Source organism: Accipiter gentilis, chromosome 28 (genome assembly GCF_929443795.1).
Source record: "Accipiter gentilis chromosome 28, bAccGen1.1, whole genome shotgun sequence".
Lineage (NCBI taxonomy): Eukaryota > Metazoa > Chordata > Aves > Accipitriformes > Accipitridae > Astur > Astur gentilis.
In genome coordinates, this window is record NC_064907.1 from 11,194,175 (window position 1) to 11,214,997 (window position 20,823).

General features: G+C 40.7%; 1 protein-coding gene across 1 annotated transcript in view; it reads right to left on the bottom strand.

Moving 5' to 3' along the window:
• Positions 1 to 20,152, bottom strand: part of SLC35F3 (solute carrier family 35 member F3) — a 187,847-nt gene extending 167,695 nt beyond the window's left edge. The window contains exons 1-2 of the mRNA XM_049830557.1: positions 19,906 to 20,152; positions 19,327 to 19,556 (exon numbers count right to left, since the gene is read on the bottom strand). Of these exons, the coding sequence (XP_049686514.1) occupies positions 19,327 to 19,556; positions 19,906 to 19,958 (283 nt within the window). The 5' untranslated portion in view covers positions 19,959 to 20,152. The remainder of the gene's footprint in view (positions 1 to 19,326; positions 19,557 to 19,905) is intronic.
• Between the last annotated feature and the right edge of the window lie 671 nt (positions 20,153 to 20,823).

The following is a 20,823-nucleotide window of genomic DNA, read 5'->3' on the forward strand; positions in this document are numbered from 1 at the left end:
TGCATGGTCAAAGATAATTATTCCATATAAGTTATCATAACTGGCACAGTATTTTTTATTTTGCAGTCTAAATGCACATAAGCAGGCTGTTGGATTATTTTAAGGCTATATCTGAACCTGTAAAACACCAGCTGCCAAAACATTCAAAACCAGAATTTAAATGTTAACTCCTTAGGGATCAGAAAAAACAAACAACTTTCTGGAGAGGTTCTCTCATAACACCTTCTCAAAGTTGCCTAACCTTGCTTTCTCTTGAAGGCTGAATAACAATGGGATGGACCACAACTCATAATAATCATGGCAATTCCTATGTTTCTATCCAGGAGTAATGGTGGTGCAAGGAGTGCTCTAAGTGGTAATGGGCTATGCCTTACTTAATGTTAGAAAGTCTAAATTAGGAGGAGTACCAGCCCAGAATCACAATGTCTGATTTGGGGTTTGGCAAATCTACTAGTTGAAGTGGTGTCTTTTAGTTACGGTATCCTATCTGTGGATCCCAGATCTTGCTGAATAAGTAGTCATTTTAAAAACTCACTTTCTCATTATAAGTGTGTTGTCACGTTACTTCAAATTCTACTTTTATCCATCAGCTGTTCAACATTATGCATCATAAACATCACAAAAACTTCTGCAAAATTTTGAAATAATTTTTCAATGCACGTTCCAATTTCTGCACTAAAAAAATCCACCTCTGAATTCTACTGAGTACCCAAGCCAGTGATCTTATTACATTGTGGGTGCTTACAGACTTTTTAGCACAGCAGCTAAAACAGACTAAGGTTTAGTCATAGGAAAATAGCACAAATTTCTTTTCTGATGCCTTCCCTCTTTTTTTCCCTAGACAGGTTTACCTTATTTCTTCTGCCCAGGTAAAAAGCATAGTACATATACTTTTCTATCAAACTCTGTTACTCGTTTTTCTATTTCTCTATGAACACTACTCAAGGAATGCTGTATGCAGTTTGAAATAACTGGTTGTCAAACTAGAGTATTCATTGCTGCAACTGTAGAAAAGGCTAAATAAAGACTTCTGTAAAATGCCTTAGATGAACAAATCCATAGCTGTGATACAGACGATAAATTCAGTGCAAAACTAATGGGCTTTATACAAGTGAATGAATTAAATGATTAGAAAGGGAGGGGGAAAATGAACTCTAAGAACAATGAGTCAATCTAAAGAAAGCAAATATGTCAGTGCAGATCATTACGTAATGTTCCCTCAGGGTACTTGTTACAAGAAAACTTAACTGTTTCTGTTCAGGGACACAGTTTTCACTGAGGTAGCACTTAAATCACAACAGCATTGGCTAACACTGCACACACATGCATTTGGTTTGCACGTGTTTGAATCATGTGTTTATATTTTAGTGGCCTGTTTAGTGGGCATGGTTGGACTTGATGATCTTGAAGGTCTTTTCCAACCTAAATGATTCTATGATTCTATTTAAATTTATTTTTAAATGAAAAAGTAGAGAGCACTGTAACATCAGGATTACAATCTTGATTTGGATATGTGTGATTTTGCACATGTATAGGCTCAGCCACTAAGCAAAGGAAGGATAGAGGACTCTGGATTCCAGTGTTACCTTGTCAAACACAGTTTATCTGGAAAGGAGGTGGGGGGAACGGTACATTTCTCAGCCAAATTCACAGTACATAGCTCATCTGAAGATGGCACAGACCACATCAATACGTTACTCCATCCTCTCCATTCCTGTGATCCTGGGCTGATACAGGACTGGGCAAGTCTAAACAATGTCAGTAGAAAATAACACGTAGGGATTTAACTGCTTGCACAAAGATCATCCAATTTTATCTCATTTTTCTGCCCCCCAAATCTGCTTTCTGTGGAAGAGCTGTGTCTTCTCTGTCCCTTACCAGGAACTGCTAAGTTTGCTGGCCAAAGAATCTCCAAGTCAGGGAAATACTCAAAAAACAATTTAAAGCCCATTATTATTAGGCGAGTAAAAAGCATAACCAAGATGCTTAGGATATAGTATAGAGAGGAAACGTTTAATTTGAAGGAATCTCCTTGACATTCTTTAGCATTTATATAGCTATAGGCAAAGGTAATTTCTGCCTGATACTAGGCTGTCTGGTTTTTGGGTTTGGTTATTTCAGATAAAAGTTGCTTTTTCCTCTCTGCCTACCTACAAAACAAAACAATACAAAAATTGCAACATAGCCCAGCTAGCACTCACCTCTTAGGCACAACATGTTGGGGGTACAGTCAGTTCATGTGTTCATGTTTGAGCTCATAATCTATTTAAATAAGAGTATGAGAAATGTATAAAGATACCATAAACCCTGACACTTCTTAGATTTTTCAACAGAAGAGAAGCCTAGTTTTCTTCCTAGTTCTTGCTCTTCAGACCTGTTTGAAGCTTTCATGACCTCTCCTATGTCTTTGCTATTCTTCAATGTCTGTCTTATACTATTTATTTCCTTACAAGTTTTCTTAGAACTCACATCAGATGCAAATTTGGCCGCCTGCAATCCAGTGCTCCATATGGTATTCTCACCCACGTACTCTTACACTTCCATAACAATCTCTTTTACTTTGTGTTTTATTTTGCTTTGTATTTTTTTTATTTACTAAATTGATTCAGAATGTTTTCCTTATATTTCCATATTTTGTCCCTGTTGTTCTGTTATTGCCAAACCTTTTTGGTTAATTGCCCTGTCATATATGCATATGGATACTCCAGCACATCATAACTACCAAAACCAGAACTCAGGTGAGTTATGTGACATTTGCTTTGTGAACTGACATTTCTCATTTCACCTGCAGGAGCTCTGAGGGAAGGGCAAACAGCTTGCCCAGGCTCTTCAGAAAAGGCTGGCTTAAAGGAGGCAGAGGGCTTCAATACAATTTACTAATGTTTCATTCTTAGAGATGACTGACTGTACACAAACAGATTGGAAAATATATACCTCTGCAGCACAGACTCTGCTTTATATTCACATAATATTTGTATTGGTGCCCAGGAGTTGTACAGATGCTGTTGTAAAGCATATAAACAAATCTGACTTTTAGCTTGACACCAACTTGAAACACCCTTTTGTCATTTACAAACCTATCTTCACTCATTTTAAATGTTAAAATTAACTGGTATAACTCATGATTTCCCAGCCTCCCCCCCTTGCCATTTTCCCCAAACCTCTTTGAGAACTGCCTTTCTGGCACTGGCCACCTTGTTTCTCTGGGCTTTCTATAGAAAATTCAGATCATGTTCACTGTTTTTCTTTTAGGCATATCAGTGCCCAGGGGGGGTGGTGTTAGTCTTTCTGAATCTCTCTTTCTTTTAGGTCTGATCATTACCTATCCTTGACTAGTACTGCAGCTACTAGTGCAGCTGGCTGTCAGAAGAAAGACAGGCACCTAATGGTGACAGCTGAGAAACCTAAACAGATCAGGAAAAAAATTCATTAGCAGTTGAGAGAGAAGACAGGTGAAGTGGTTAATGGTGTAGAGACAACAGAAATGAAGAAGTTGAGGGCCTGGGGTGAAAGAATGACCTACAAGCTAGGGATCAAACATGATGCCAAATCAGGCAACAAAGTCCCTCTCAGAGAAGAAATTACATGTTGGTGGTCACAGATCCCAGGCTACACCTTAAAGAAATTCCACTACCAAGAAAATGAAGACCAAGACAGTAGGATGAATCTAAGGCGCAGACCCTCATATTTGAGCATCTAACTCTCACTGAAGTTAATTGAACTTACCAAAACTTTTGGGGATCTCAGTCTTCTGCCCAACCATGCAGAACTTGAAAATTAGGCTAGATAATTGAAGCTTAACTATTTCTAGCTTTCCAGGCTGCTGCTGGCTGGCACTTGTTATCCGAAACACTGATAAATTGGTGTGTTTGGTCTAAAAATAAAAACCGGTACCCTTCCTTTTCTTGTCTTTGCCAATTTCCTCTCCCTGCCAAAAACTACACCAGGAAGGCCATTAGATGGTTACCCAAACTACACTGCAACACAATTCAATTAGAAAGACTGATTTTTATTTGCCCGCAGTTGTATATGACAATAGGCTAACATATCCACAGAGGACTTGCAATTGCATGTCACATCAGTGAAGTGACTTGTCTTTTTGGAAAGAAAAAGAAAAAAGGATTTGTATAGACTATTTTGTCCTGATGTTCACAGAAGTCTTTGTCTAAACTTTTGCACCATTTTCATCACAGAACCCTCCCTTGCTCTTCACTTCTCATGCAAAGTGGATAAATCTAGCACCTGAGCAAAAAGGGCAGTGGTTGGAGAACAGAAAGCAACAGTACAACTTCCCACATGACTTACTTCCCAGTAGCTAAGATGAATTTCTCTCCCTCTCCCCCCATTCCACTTGTTCAAATCACAGATAATCACTTGCAAATAAAGTGTGGTTATTAGTGGCTCCTTAAAGATGACAGTCCCTTAAGTGAGGATTATATAGAGCATGAAGACTTGTGTTCTACATAAGAGACTATGTGTCTCTTATAGTCTACAAGTCTGTGTAAGACTTGTGTGTGGCAAAATTTTTCCTTTTTCCAAAAACCTGACTCAGAGTTAAATTTCATCAGAAAATTTGGTACCTCAGTTTCTCGTCACATGTCATATTTGGCATCCAGGACATCTGAATTATTATTTTTTCAGCTAGATATTTGAAAATTTAATGCTGTTTTCCCCAAACTCTACAACTGATAATTGTCTTTATGTGTCTTTTTCAGGCTACTTTAATATGGATTCTACAAGCTCGTGCTGCTTAAGTAGTACTTTACTCCACTGAAATCAATGGAGAACCAATTTAAATAAAATGATGTACTTGGTTTGAAGAGGGCTTCATGCTTAAAGAAATGGTGCTTCTTGCAAATAAGATATCAAAGACTTGATGTCACAACATGGTGCTATAATGTTTAATTGCTCACTCAGAAATATCACTAGAAGAAATGTATTTTTCTCAAATAAGTCAAACATCATCAAAACACTAACTTATACAGTTTTTAATTTGCACTAAATAAACTGCAAAGAAACCCTGTCACAAGGATTTTTCTTTATAGACAGACCATTGTGTCAAACTTAATTGCACAGCACACATGAATTGCTTTGGATTATATTACATTCTGGAAAAATGACAAGATCAGATTGATGAAAAAAATTAAAACACAGATCAATGATTATGTTGGAAAGGACAAAATGATTAAGAGAACTGAAGTATTTTGACACTGAATGGAATTACTTCTGTTTGCACAGAAAAATTATTTGGTTTATTCACACACAAATTGACTTACAATGTATATATAATAGGAATGATGAAATCTTCTAGATCACTATAATTAGCATAGACCAACAAAAATGATATTTTATGTTGTGAAGAATATTAGATTAGTATTTTCAAAAAAAATTTTACATTCACAGTCAATAGAAACCAGCTATTTGGGGCAATACAAATAATTAACATCCCAAAAGTTAATATACACAAATGAATGATTTTCATCACACAGCTGCTGCACAGCTTAAGTTACTCATATATAATTTTGCAGGCTTGAAACTTGTGTATCAAATAGTTGCAGAGACATTTCCTTGGAACTCAGTAGCTCCAAGGAAATATGTCTCCCTCATTATTTAACAGAATAAAAAACACTGAAGACCTATCTTTCAAATATAAAGCAGATGCATGACCCTGTACTTACACCCATGGGTATTTTCAGTTGTTATTTTGGTTATTAGATAAGGTCCTTAATATTTTAATGGTGTAACATTAACGTAACAAAAATTATGAGAGAGACGAAGAATAGAATAAAATCAAGTGGTTTCAGTTGGAAAGGACCTACAATGATCATCTAGTCCAACTGCCTGACCACTTCAGAGCTGACCAAAAGTTAAAGCATATTATTAAGAATATTGTCCAAATGCCTCTTCAATGCTGACAAGCTTGGCGCATTAGCTTACAGTAACTACTATAAGGTTTAAACTTCATTCACTAGTTAGTCCCAAAAAGTTTTTAATGCAAAATTATTTGACAAATACCATTTAAGGTAGGGAATGGTCAAGAACTGCTCTAACTTTAACTCTTAAAAAAAATATATCTAATGAAACCATCCTTATGAAATGACAGAATAATTCAGCCTATTAGAAATAAATCAACAGCAATAAAAAAAGCAAGAAAGATCAGGACTTGCAAGGCTGGTTGTTGTCAGAGAAATTCTCCAGCTTCAACATTGAGCTCAGATTTCTATAGTCAAATTTTCTTTTAGTAAAATTAGCTACTGTTGCACAAAGCAGATTACAGTGCAACTGGTTTAACCTTGTACTAGCTGAGAGCTATACATCCCAAGTGAAAGAAACCTTTCTGCAGTGTATTGATGTTTTTGTATCTTCCAATTATTCTTCAATGCACAGTAATTCAGCCAGAGCAGTTAATATCCAAGGTACTAACTAATACAAAATCTCTTGATCTAGATCTCTCTTATTCCTCTAGTGCAATTCCTACAGCTGGGCATGCAACTTTAGTTAACGTTCTACAATCCTCCCTCCAAAAATTGTTTCAAGATCCAAATTGTCTCAACATTTGGGATTGTTTTACCTCTTCCTGTTTTGAATTGCTCCCGACAGAAAGGCAGTTTCATTGCTCTCATGCTGTCCTCACCTAGCATAAGAAGGATCATTTTCTTATAAATAATTGGAGGATCACAAATACCTACTGTCAAGTTGCCTTCTGCATGGAAACAAAGTGAAGAAAACAAAGGAATTCACTAGACATTTACAAGGGGAATGCTCTTAGCTGGAAGTGAATTTACCATACATGTTTACATCAACAGATAGCTACAACAGGAATGCTCTCAGCTGGAAGCTGGAACCAGATCCAGCCACTCTGCACTTCCATTTGAAAAGTGCAGAAGGCATTAGAATAGGAGAAGACTCTGGCCTTGTGAGCATATTGTGTTTGTAAAAATACTTTGGCTAGTTTATTCCTGGGACTCTGGAGGTTTATGAGTGTCCAAGCCTACCAAACTGCACGGCTTTCACAGAGCTATTACAACCACAGTTAGATCAGAATCCTCAGTTCCCTTCAGGAGTGCACGCACCATGAGTTGCTGGTTTTAGACAGGCAATATTCCCCTTAGCTTCTATCAGAGTTTTACCAATGTAAAGACTGAACAATTTTGGCTTTTGAAAATAAAGAGGTAAGAAGTTAATGCACTTCAACCAACTAGCTTCATTAGATGGATTTTAAACTTTACCTAGGAGTTTTTCCAAGCCGCATCCTGTATGTCACTCATATGGCTTTGGGGGGGGAATAGTTTAACAAGTGAAAAAACTAAGCTGCATGTACATTTTATCTTTAGCATTTCAAATTTCTGCAGGAACAGTGTAATTCCATCCCACTGCACACCATCCTTTGTCTACGTTTGCAAAGAGGTTTGGTTTTATGTTCTTACTCCTCAGCTGACTGAGTCAGGGCTATCAAAGCCTAAGTGACTTCCAAGTTATAGCTTATACAAATAATGAACTAGAATGCCTTTCTGTTACTGTTTTAAAAGGCTCCTGCCTCAGACCCATTCGGTGTCCCCCACACTAGTACAGGCAGATTCTCTGTTCTCATCTGAAGTGGAAAGACATGGCCAATGATTTAGCATTTAGCAAAAATGAAGGAGTTTGGTCTTGGAGAAATATGAATCTTCTATTGGTAACAGACCTCTTTGAGGACCTTCTCCTCCCATCCCAGTGTTTCTATAGCATGCCCTGTTAGAGGTCTCAACTCCTAACCTAAAACTGCAAATGACTGTATGTATGTTCTTTTCTCCTTTCAGCACTTGGGCTCTGGGTAGTCAGCTTTCTAGGCAATGGGAAGAAAGAGTGGTCTCAATTGCTGTAGATGCTTTCTACCCATGTTGGGACAAGCTATTAAGTACTAATTAAATACCAAGTTCAAGATGAAAGGAAATTAAAACTGCACATCTATTAAAAGAAATAATTATGCTATAATTTAAATAGAGCTCCTCAATAGTGCTGAGGAATGTATAATAAAGACCATGTATGGGTAGGTGTAATTGGATGCAGTTGCCTTAGGAACAGATGTTCAGCATATAAAGCAGGAAGCCTGCTTAAAAGGCAAACTCAAAGACTTAAGCCTGGTGGGTGAAACCTGTCTTGACTGAAGTTACTGACAGAAGTACCATGGGCTTGGTTGGAGTCAGGGATTCATCGCAAGAGCTTTTCTAATTCTCTCATATTTGCAATATTATTATGAGTGCAGAGCTGAATAATGTATTACTTTGAGCTAGAAGTGCTCTACTGGAGGTGCATTTCCCAGTTTCCTTTGTGCAATAACTTCATCAAGAAATGAAAAGTACCTAGGGAGTCATAAGAGAGTATAGGTTTACACTCTAGAGATTCTGATATCATACTTCCAAGGTATTTTTATTATCTAGACAAGAGACATTGTGCTTTTAGAGGAGTGTTATTGTAGGATGTAAAAGAATTTGACATGCAGAAAGAAAACACTGTCTGGGATATGAGTCTCATTTTAAAGTAATATTAATGGCAAAGATTCCTATAAACATGCCAGGCAAAAATCTTTTCATTTTCTGAGTTTTCTAGAAATAAATACAGAACACCTAATATTGTTTGCCAGAATGATTTCCAGTGAGTTTCAACTTCTACTATGCACACACCAGAAACAGAAGGTCCAAAGTATCGTTCCTGGTACAAGACGTGTTTCTTGTCCATGCATTTCTCTGCAAAGAATATACTTGTTCATGCTTCTATGATTTACTGCCCATTTTTGTTTCCATTTGGAGAAATAGTACAAAACCAAAACTACTTCTCACCCTGTATGAAGTCAGAACACATATACAGCCCTCTACCTCTTGACGTCACTATTTGCAAAAGACAAAGAATTTCCTACAGATATTGAACTACACATTAGTAGAGGTGTAACGTCTGAAATAGCAAAGGACACTTTGAAACAAGAAAAGAAAATAAAGAAGTTGTTTATTAAATAAGTTGTTCATTAAATAATACTTCCCAAAGACTGGGGAGCCCCATGGAGACCCATTTTATGAGCAAGAACCAGAGGTCAAATTCTACGCTGCATCCTCTAAGAGGATTATCTTAGGTCTACCAAGGCAACTGTGGGAATGCAGTGATTTAAGATGTCTTTGTGCAATCTTCATATATTGTCTCAGGATAACATGGCAAGCTGGAGAAACCATCCAGGAGTCAGATAGCCTCCTGAAATCCCTGAAGCCATGCATACAGTAGCTCTATTCCTCCATGTTAATCTAGTTTTCATTCCAACTCATTTATTTTCCCAGACTGAAAAAGAGAATCTCTTGAAAAACAGCTTTACTCCCTACATATTGGGAGAAAGTCCATGTGGCTGGATGCAGAAGTCCCACGATATACTTACAATACTAATTAAATGTGGGCTTACATTCATTTTCAAGTCAAGACCCACCTGTCATTCCCATGACTACAGCGACAGCTTAAATTGGTTTTGAACTCCAGAACACACCATAATTCACCTTGTCTAGACATAATCTCTGGCTTGCATGAAATCTAAAATCCCAGATTGAGGTCCACAGAATACACTTGTAATGTATGTGAGAAATAGCTGAAATATAAGTCCTGAAAAACAGAGGCCCCTAGTCACAACACATGATGTAGAAGTGTCAGAAAGCTGAATCTGTAGGAAAAAAAAGCCTTTTCTGCTCTTTTCTCACTCCTCTTGCTCAACTTGAAAGTGATCCAAACTCCTAGCTTTGATTACAGGCATTTTCCATGGCTCTACTGACTTTTAGGGGTTTGTTTCTTGCATGCCTTTTTCTACTTCTACATTATTTTATAATTTCTTCTCTTTAACTAGCCTCTCAAACCTAAACATATTTCTTTACATTATAAATGTCTTGTTTCTGAAGAAAAATCAACAACTGAGAAGTTACCAGACCAGTGGGACACTGTAAAACTAAATGTTACACAGCAAAATATAATTTCAGCAAAAGTACAAGGAACAATATGTTTTCTGTTATTAATTTCTGTTCCATGGAAAGTGCTACCCAAAAACATATGCAATAGCTAGTGTCCAAGCTAAAAAATTAAACATGATTACCATAAGACTACTACAATGTTAGTTTGTCCAAACAAATACTAGTATAAATGGCTGCATATTTTATTAAATCAGTCTCAAAGCTTTCAAAAGACATGGCATAAAGTGAGCAGGAGAGCCAACAGAATCATAAAGCCATGAAGATGTATTTCCTATTTCACGGTACAAACACTGCATGGTTGATGTTAATCCTGGCACTAAGTATTTCAGCTAGGGCAAAAATTTGCAAGCAGATAATCCCTACTGAACACCCGATAAACCTCATTGTCTGGATACAAGTTACTGACTGAAAAAGGAAAGACAACTCCAGGCTTTCAGGACATGACCATGAAGACACCATCATCATCCTCACACAAGAACGACATCTCTGAAGGGGCAGGTCTTCAGTTCACTTCCCACCTGAGCATAAGCCTGTGCTCTGTTCACACAACTGCGTGGATCTGGCAAAACCAAAACAAGGTACCCTGGGTGAGGTAGAGCCCCCAGACTGCCATAGGTCTCAAACAGCACAACTGCCAGGGAGTTTAACAGTCAAATGACTTGGCCTGCTCTAGCATACATGGACAGTAGACAACAAGCTTAACTTTCATGCTACTTTGGTACCTTGGCTGGTGTGAAGAAGAGATAGTGAAGAAAAGCATCAAACCTGTGCTATTTCCAATGTAAAAGTCAAGGAAAAAAAAGATAAAACCCTTTGGGATGTCACTACTGGATCAGGTCTACCATCTATTACATATATTGCAGTGGGATTGGTAGGACTTTGCACCACTGTCCAAAACTGAAAATCCGGTTGCTCTCTTTAGATGTGTAAGGCCCCTTTTCACAAACTATTGCACAGGGGCCAGTTAAGGCAAAGCAAAAAGAATATTTAATTGCAAGATCAAGGCCTTATTATTTCACCAGCAGCCAGTTACATTTGCTTGTCCTGGAGAAGCTCAAAGATTCAGATAACCTTGCCTCATATGACTGGCTTGCTGAGTTAATATATCCTGTTGTCTATGTGACGTTATCCTTATTTTTCTAAATGTTAGGCCACCTAAATTCCTACAATACTGGAATAGCTTTTCTCAGAAAAAAGCCCAATTCTTGAGTTGGCCAGATACATGGAAACAAAGTGACAGGAAGCAAATTAAGGCATATTTGGTACAAAAAAAGAACCTCATGAGACCTTCAAGTTCCAGAGAAAAACAGGTGTCTGAAATGCCTTGGATCCACTTTCTTATAAAGGGAGCTCGCTGAGTACAGCACAAGCTTGCCAAAGTTTAAAGAAAATGAAATCAGGGAGTACCACCCCTGCATCCTCCTATCTATGGCATGTTTCATGGAGTGGTTCATAAAGCAAATACTTCTCTATGACCTTCCACGCAATCACGGCATCTTTTTTCTTCCACGGATTTGCTGAGGAATGAAATAACATGTACTAAGTGAAGATAATCAGAGAATCAAAAATGCTCAGGGAAGCAGGTTCTACAACAAGATACATTGCATGAAGGCTAGCTATTCCCTAGGCAGGAACCATGATCTGCAGATAAATTTCTTTCTCCAAACATAAATGCTTATCATATTACTGTTCTCAGAGTAGTCATCATTCACAAGCAATAGAGAAAAGCCTATGGCTTCAGCTTCCAAAACAAAAAGAGGGACAGAACTACACCCTCAGATGCTCCAGAGAAGGGCACTTTGCCAAGGGGCTAAAATTGCCTTTATGTAATTTTTCCATCCCTCTCTTCATCCTGAGGCTTATTTGACCCCAAGTAAATGGCAGCAAGAGGTTTATTTGACCCCAAGTAAATGGCAGCAATTATCAGCAGCTTCAGATTTACACCAGGAATATGAAACAGAAACACCTCATTACATCAAAAAGAGATTAGGGCACAAAAACTCACCTTGAAGACAGCCCTGACAGGAGCCAGAATCTGGTAAAATTAGCTATTAGGCTAATGAGCATCACTGGTGATGCACTCAGCAATTTCAAGAGGGACAAACATCTGGATCCAAGAGTATTTGTTCTCTTGTGGCTTTGTGTTTCAGTAACACTACAGTTACACAACAGTATCTGATATTACGGTAGACCAGAACAGACTTTGCAGCCAGATTCCAATGCCATTATCTCATGCAATTAATTGTTTTTATTAAACAAGTAATTGATTTAAGTTGCACATATACACCACACAGTACACTCCAGAACTATTACAGAAATTTACCTTGATGAAGAAAGGGCCTCCAATAAAGATAGTTCCAAAAATAAGCATTTGTTCATAATTCTTGATAGTGTCCAAATTCTTTTTAAACAAATTAGCTTGCTCCCTCATTATTCCATATCAATACAGAGTAGTTTGTGTTTTTAGCAACAATCCATTATTATGGATTCAACACATTGATTACGGAACACATTGACATTTCTGTTTCAAAAAAAAATAAATACAGTTCACCAGTGAAAGAAGTCTCAAATGCCAGGTAACACTCTTCAAAACTGCTAACGTGGGCCCTGACTTTACAAAGACGTACAACTAGCTTTAGTAGTAGGTTTTCATGATGGAGACTTCAGTGGTATACTCTACCAAAATAACAACATTTGTTAAGGGTATAAAATGAATGCTGGAAGCCAACAGACCCCTAATTGCTGTCCCATGGACTGTTTTGCGGAAATGCATACTGTAGATGACACGTAATTAAAGCTGCACTGAAAAAAAAGTTGAAAGCAACAAATTAATTTGTTTAAACAGCAAACAAACAAAAAAAGAGAGGCCATTTTGTAGGTGGTAATTTTTAGTTTCTTCACTGTGAAAGCTAGATGCAAAATATAAAATATTTATCCAGCTACCTAGTTAAAAGTGGTGGTTTTAACCTGCACAATTAAAATTGTTTAGTAAACAAGTTGCTAAATGTTCACATTTACCATTTACTAAATATTTACTAAACAATTCAAAATGCTTAGTAAACCAGTTTAGATTACAATTTGCTTGGCTTGACAGCAAGCAATTTAAAACTTAGAATTTGTGATTAATGAAACTCTATATTGTAACAGGAACCAGTTTTCTGCTTAGCATTGGACAAAAATACTTTTCTTACCACCTGCCAAAAGCCAAAGAACCCTCATGTCTCTTCTCCATTGGATTGTCTTGAAAATGAAACTTCTGAAAGGCTGGCTATATTTCAATCTCCCCTTTTCTTTAAATATTCATGTGGTATCTTTGGAGCTGCTCAGTATTCATCACCTGCACTCCTCTGCCCTGTCTCCCATGGCCACATTGTGCTATTTCATACTCATTCTCAGTTGCAAGACCACCCAAAGAGTTAAAGCCCACAGGGGCCAATGGGTTCCCTTTCCAATGAGAAATGTCTCCTATAATATTCTGGGACATCCACTCCAGGCTTATGATTAGGTCTCTGAAATATTTTAAGAGACTGTCTCTGGAGACAGCTATTCTCAGTTACAATGAGTACGATACATATGGGGAAATGGCTTTAGGAGTTTTTGTGTGTGCTGCCATATGGATATAAATCAGTAATATCCCTGGTTTGTGTATAACCACATGCAGGTTTAGCTTGCAGCAGACAACTGTAGCTGACATCTGAAACAATGCTACAGTACTTTTAAATCTGCAATGCAATTCATTATCATTGCTTTCTTTCACCTGTCGGAGTTAGCATGTTTTCTTGCTTCTCTGGCTAGCATAACAATTAGTTATTTTAGTATTGCCAATGAAAAGCATTTAAAAAAAAAAAAAAAAATTAATCTAGCCTCAGACACCATAACCCTGACTTGAAAAAAAACCCAACCAAACACCAACAGATGAAGCACATATTTTTAATTGTCTTCTAAGATTCTGGGGGGTGGTGTTGACCTATAGATTGACCCCAGGGCAGCTATCCAAGTTTTTCTACCAGAGCAAGACATCTAGATGTTACCCCATGTTTTCACCTGAGAAGCAAGACTCTCACATAATCATTTGACCTCAGGAACAGCAACACGAACCATACCACCAAGTCTTGCATTAGTTATAAGAGCATTACATTCAGCATTTATGTATTGGAAAACAAGTAATCAGTTTTAAATGAATTGCTTACAGCTGGCCTGAAAATGGCTTTCCCCAGAGAAAACAATACTCTTCAACTTCTGTCTTTGAACTTCTGGAAATTCCTGTATATCACCTCAAAAATTAAGTTAAATTCTTGCTCAGATGCAATTATGTGAAAACACTATTTGCACAAATTTCAAGCATTAATATTTTTATCCTTATTCATATCCCCACTGGATTTGGTTTTAGTGAGTGTGAAAGTTACAGCATTCAATGGCACATGAAAAGCAGATCACAAGGAGGAACATTGGGGATCAGCTGGAATCACTAATCTTTAACTGTATAACTGATACTCCAGTATTTATAAGGGTACAATGGCCATACTTTTCATTAGCTAAAACCAACACTAAACTACTACCTCCAAAGGCCATTGAAGTTCAGCAACCAGGGCATTTTCATACAGAAACAATTATGCTTTCTGAGCAATGTCTGGGATATTTGTAAGCCAATATGTTCCAATATGTTACTTATATTTGTGACAGCACTTAAACTCCAAAATCCAGGTCAAGACTTACTGTGCTACATGCTGGATGAGTACTACATTGAAATTCTGTATGGTTTTATTTTAATGGGCATTAAAACTGTATGGTTTATTTTGGTATTGTTGAAATAACTATGAAGAAACATTAAAAATAAGAAACTAATATTTAAAATAGGAGGGAGGAGCAGAGCCAGAAAACAGTTACTGGACACAGTCTTTCCCTTTCACCTGAACAACAGCATGCCACTTAAAAGTCGTCACTAGAACAACCTGAAATTATTCACAAGGTCAAAGTGTCATAGAAATGTACATTCACAAGCCATAAACCACAGACTGCGGTCAATTCCTACTAAATAGAACTGCAAGGAGTTAAAAGTATATACCACTCTCTTAATATTCTTTCTGCAGGTAGAGTGACATCTGTAAGCACACAAAGAAGGTAAGCGAATAAAAGTAAGAGGTCAGGTGGTCTCTTGGGCATCTAAAAGGAGGGAGGGACCCATATAATCCTGATTTGCCCATAATGAGTCTGTATTTAGGAACACATGCTAAGGATGTTTGAAAGTCACTGCTTTAGAAGAAAGACCCTAATCTTAAACAAGGAGTAGAAGCAGGTGATCTGTAGGAAGAGGCAAAGATTGCAAAATAGAGATAGCTGGCTCAAGCCCACATGAATGTATTTAAAATACTAATCACATAATGACAGACTGTGATATTGAATCACCACAAAATAGACCTAGTTAATGTAGAGAAAAATGCATGTTTGGCAAAGGTGCTAGCTGCGCACATTTCGGGTGGAAACAAGCACCCTGCCAATTGCTACAATAATTAAAACAGACAAGTCTTCCATACAGATCAGTAAGACAGTTCAAGAGTTTAGTGACACTGTATTTCTCAAGCACAGAAAAGCTCCTAGGGACTATACTTCTAAAAATATTTAGGAACCTAATTCCTACTGATAATGGCACAAAATGGAAACTTAAAATATGGCTGCTCACCTCCAAACTCGTCTCTGCTTTTAAACTGAAGTCACAGGCTTTTAGAGGCAGAAATCATGGTAATTTACTTAAACTTCATGGAAGAGAACAGCCCTGTTAATACAGCCCTAACAATGGTTTGCTCTCCATACAACAAAAAGGCTGTCACTGGGTTCTACAGATTTTTGTGGTGTTTTGGTTTTTTTAAAAATTAAATTCTTTGATCCCTATGTATAATTTAAAAAAAATTAAAACTCAATTAACATACCTCTTGTTGATAACTAGGATTTCACAAATATTGAGCTCTGTTATTGACGTAGCTGCATCAGAGTATGATTCTACAATCTGACTACATCTTACATGTGTTTCTTTCCCTCTGCCTTGGCATTTGAGAAATCAAATCACATGCTGCCAAAGAGTCCCCATGGGACAAATATGAATATTTGATTTAGACTGGAGAGCAGTTATTCACATAATTAGTTACCCTGAAAATCAATAGTGAGAATTTCAGAAAAATAAGAACTGCCAGATTGGATCAGGACACACTCCTATCCTCTTTCTGAAGGTGGTCAGATGCTATGGAGGAAAGCGCAAGAAACCCTCAAGAAGGTGGCCCGTATCAGTCTAAGAGGGGCTAATTTGAATTCTGAATAATGAAGTTTAATATTCTCTCCAATATTTTTCTGAATTTAATTACAATTCTAGATCTTGTCACTGCTATCAATTACAAGCCCTTGAATTCTTCATTTCAAGAACTATGTGTTTTCTTAAAAATTATTTCTTTCTCTATCAGTTTTTAATTGATGGTTTTCCAGCTGCATTGACTGTCCACCCATTTTGCTCTTATGACACAGTAAGAAAAAAACTCTGTATCTGCCTGAGCAATATGCGCCAGTACTTCCCATACTTTTGTTTCAACCTCTGCAAGGTAAACAGCCAAAACTCTTGAGACTATAGATTGTCTGTACTCTTGCTCCTTACTCATCTCAGAGCCATTTGTAATCATTTTGGAGAGGAGATAACCAATATTACAGAGTATTTCACTAGGCCGTACCACTAAATTCTCTGAAGGCATCATAACACAGAAGTACATCACTCAGTTTCTAAAATCTGGTTTGCAAGTGTAGTCAAACAGCAGAGGTCTTCCCTGAGCTGTGTACAGTCCCAAACTATTCCCTCTCACCAGCTGATGTAATGATGTGAAATTTTGCAAGTAATTTTGGCATTTTCAGGAAACAAGAGGCTTCTGTTTGGGATAACTGAATGTCATTTGTTGACGTTTGGGCTATTCACTTGGCTGGGTCAGGTCTCCCTAGAGTAATGACAAGTCCTTTCTCGTCTGTCCAATCCATATCAGTTTGTGACTTCAGCAGATTTTTCACTTCTTCCTCCCTTCTTTCCATCTAATTTATACATATATTAAATACTGCAGTTGGTACACAACACTGAGGTATCCCAGTATGATTTAAATGGTCAGGTTTTTACCACAACAAAACTAGTCTCCAAGCTAGTTTTGGGGTCGTGGCAACACTCTCTCTCATGATCTCTGGTAGTTTCCCCTCACAGAGTTTTGTTAAAAAAACTAGCAACGCTTTCTGAACTTCTCAATTTTATACACACATACAAATATTTATATAAACAGTCTAAATAAAGTATGAGAGGAATACACTCCAGCGTGAAAAAAACAGATCTGGCCCTACAGGTGATTTAGTTACAATAGAAAGAATGTCACTGAGAGAGAGATACCAAATCTAGATCAGACCAGATTATGGACTTATTTTCCAGAAAGCAGGTCCATTATTAATGCACTCCATAATTATAGTGCCAACAGCACCTAAATGTCTACAAGCATGCGCAATAAGATGACAAAAGGTGCCCAGGGTACAATTTGAATTTAATAAAAAGTGCTTGTTCACAGTTCTTGGGCCAATTAAACCTTCTAACTGGAAGGTGACAAGGGAAGTTCATATCCCCAAACTGGGCATAAGCCCAGCTTGAAGGACTATTCAAAGAGGTTTCAAAGTAGCTGCGACACAGTTGACTTCCCGCTGTCAATGATCTACCCCACTTACATGCATTCAGTCAGGTATTCAGCTGATGCAGATCAACCCTGCTCTGTTTCAGCTATGCCACATTATACCAGCTAGAAAGATGGGTCTTGTCTTCTGCTTGTTCTTCTACATTCCTAGCAACTCAGATTTTAAATTGGCAACGACTTCACATAACCTATTATTTTTAGACATACATTTATGAAACTCACACAGTTTGTATATTTATCCCCCACCATTACAACTCAAGTATGTAATTTTGTTATTCAGAATGAGTTATGAGAGAAAATATAACTAGAATAGCAGGCTTAGGCTTGCAATTAACTTTTTCAGACACAGTTATAAATTTCAACAAATAGGTTATAATTGAGGAGCCAGCATGACCTTTATTATTTCAGAAGGTTCAGCCATAGCAGCTCAGTGCGACTTCAGCTGGACTATTAGTCACTCTGTCAGACTGAAGCAGTAACATCCAACTCAGTCTGGCATCAGCGTATGATCTGATCCTGAAAACTGACCTGAATAAGCTTTACTCTCAGGAATGGTCCCAACCCAGGCAATGGAATTGCTCTTAGAGAAATCCCATGCTCCCTGTCAGCGAAGTAGGAAATGTCACATATTTCTGTCATAATCACAATCAAGAAAAAGATAAGGCTCTCGCAGAAGAAGTCTTAGAATATTTATAAATCCTATAATCAGGCAATCAGGAGTGGATCTTCCTCACAGAAAAACTGAACAAGTACTGTGTACCACACTTTCTTGTATCATTCTCTTCCATCGTTAAGCACACTGCCAAACAGATAGTCCATGAGTAAACATTTCAGAACGTTTACACTTCATACTTAGAAAAGTGCAACATGAAAACAATCACTTTGTCAGAGCCAGTCTTCCCAGCAAAGCAATGATTTCTGTCACAGCAGAATCCTTTTTACAACAAAAACCCTGTGATGTTGTGAAGGACGTTAAGACAACCAAAATATTTTTATGACTTCAGTTAATTGGTAAATTATTCTTAGAACTTGTTAATTCATGCAATTGCCATCATGGTGATGAAAGATGGCCAAGAAATAGGGTGTCACTTCCTTTGAAAATCACGTACGTGGAAGAACACAGCTAGGTCTCTCTTCATGCTGATATCATGCGAAGTTTCTTACTCAAGTGCAGGCATATGGAAGAAGCAATTCCATTTGACATAGGAAAAAGCACGAGATTCAGGTCAAGCGCTGTGAAAATCTGACAGACCCCCAAAACAACGGAAAGATGCACACTGATAACATATTCCTTGTGAAAACAGCATGTGCATGAATGCACTTGGGCTTCCACAGAGCCGCCACAAACACGGTAATCAGCATCACTAAGTGCGTCTGCAACATTAAGACAAATATTTGACCTATTTTCTTAGCGGAATTTAGCTGTCGTGATTCTTAGCACTACGCTCCCGTGAGCCTGCGACCGCCTAAGGACTAGCGCAGCATGGGCGCGGAATTCTTTGCGGAGAGTGGGACCGCTTCCACGGGGCAAGCGAAGCGATCGGACCCCCCGCGCCCACACTCATCGGCCGGCTCCGGGCCGCGGTGGCCGCCACGCAAAGCCCCCGGCGCTCGTCGTCCCCCCACCCCGCCCAGCCGTGCTGGGGACTCACGTTTGTAGCTGGCGGCCCAGGGCTGGTAGCCGTAGTAGCCGGTGATGCGGAGGATCCGCTCCTCGATGGAGGTGAGCCCCACGGAAGCGCTGGTGAGGTCCTCCACGGAGCGGGACCACTTCAAGTCCTCTTTGATGGCCTCGTCCACCACCAGGTACTTCAGCTGCCGCAGCTGCGGGCTGATGTCGGACAGCCGCCGGGGGCTGACATCGGGGGAGCGCCGCATGCCGCTGGGGGCCGGGAGAGGGGCGTCAGCGGGGCGGCGGAGGGACGGACGGACGGACGGAGACACGGCACCGCGGGCTGCGCAGCGCCGCCGCCGGGGCCGCCGCCCTCCGCCGCCCCGAGGCGAAGTTGGCGGCGGGCGGCGGGACCTCCGCCGGTAGGTGAGCGGGCCCGCCGCCCGCGGCGCCGCAAACTTTCCTCGCCGCTCTCCACCGGAGCGACCCCCCCGGGGCGGGCGGCGGCGCCGGCTGAGGTGAGGTGAGGTGGGGTGGGGTGGCGTGAGGTGAGGTGGGGTGTCCCCGTCCCTCCCAGCCCGCCCGGCCCGGCCCGGCCCGGCCCCGCAGCGGTACTCACAGGGTGGCGGCTTTGCCCCGCGCGGAGCCGTTGGGGAACTCCCGGATCCCCATGGGGAGCAGCAGCGATGGCTGAGGGGCGCCCAGACTTCACGGCGGGGCGAGCCGGCGGCGCTCACCGGCCGGGTAAGAGGCGGGAAGGAAGGAGGGGAGGGAGCGGGGATGCGGCGGCCCCCCGCGGCAGAGGGTCTCCGGGCTGCGGCCGGCGCTGGCCCCCCGGCGGGAGGAGCAGGCAAGGAGACGGACGGACGGACGGACGGACCGACCGACCGACCGCCGCTGCCGCCTGCGAGGCGCGGAGAGCCGGCGGCGGGGGCCGGGCCGGGCAGGGCAGGGCGCGCTCCGCGCCCCCCACCCCGCGCGTTGCCGCCGGCCGCCAGCAGGGGGAGCCCCGCGGCCCCGCCGCCGACCTCCCGTGCCGCTCGCCCCCTGGCGGGCGGCCGTGGGGCGGGGCCACCCGCTCCCCGCTCAGGCCAGGAGCGGCCGGTGCTCGCTCCCTTGCCGAGCCGCCGGGAGGGCGGGCGGGCGGCGTCGTTCATCGCGGCGTCTCCTCAGGAAGGAGCGATGGAAGAGCGGTGCGGGGGAGCCGGGCACGGGTGGGTGGGCTGTGCCCCCGCGGCCAGGGCGGGCGGGCGGAGCGGGTTTCCGCGGGGAGGTTGCTGGGTTTACCCGGCAGAAAGGGCGCCCGCGCCTGAGGGGATCGGCCGCAGCCCTGAGGGGATCGGCCGCAGCCCTGAGGGGATCGGGCTTCCTAGGCCAAACTAGGACGAACGCGGGGTGCGGGGGTGTGGGGGGGGTGGCAACCCTAGCTGTCCCTAGCTGCGACCGTCCTGAAGCGAATCGTGGGCCCCGTCTGACAGGAGCACCCTCCTGCTTTCCCCATAACGCTGCTGAACCCGTCCCATCGACACCCGGCTTC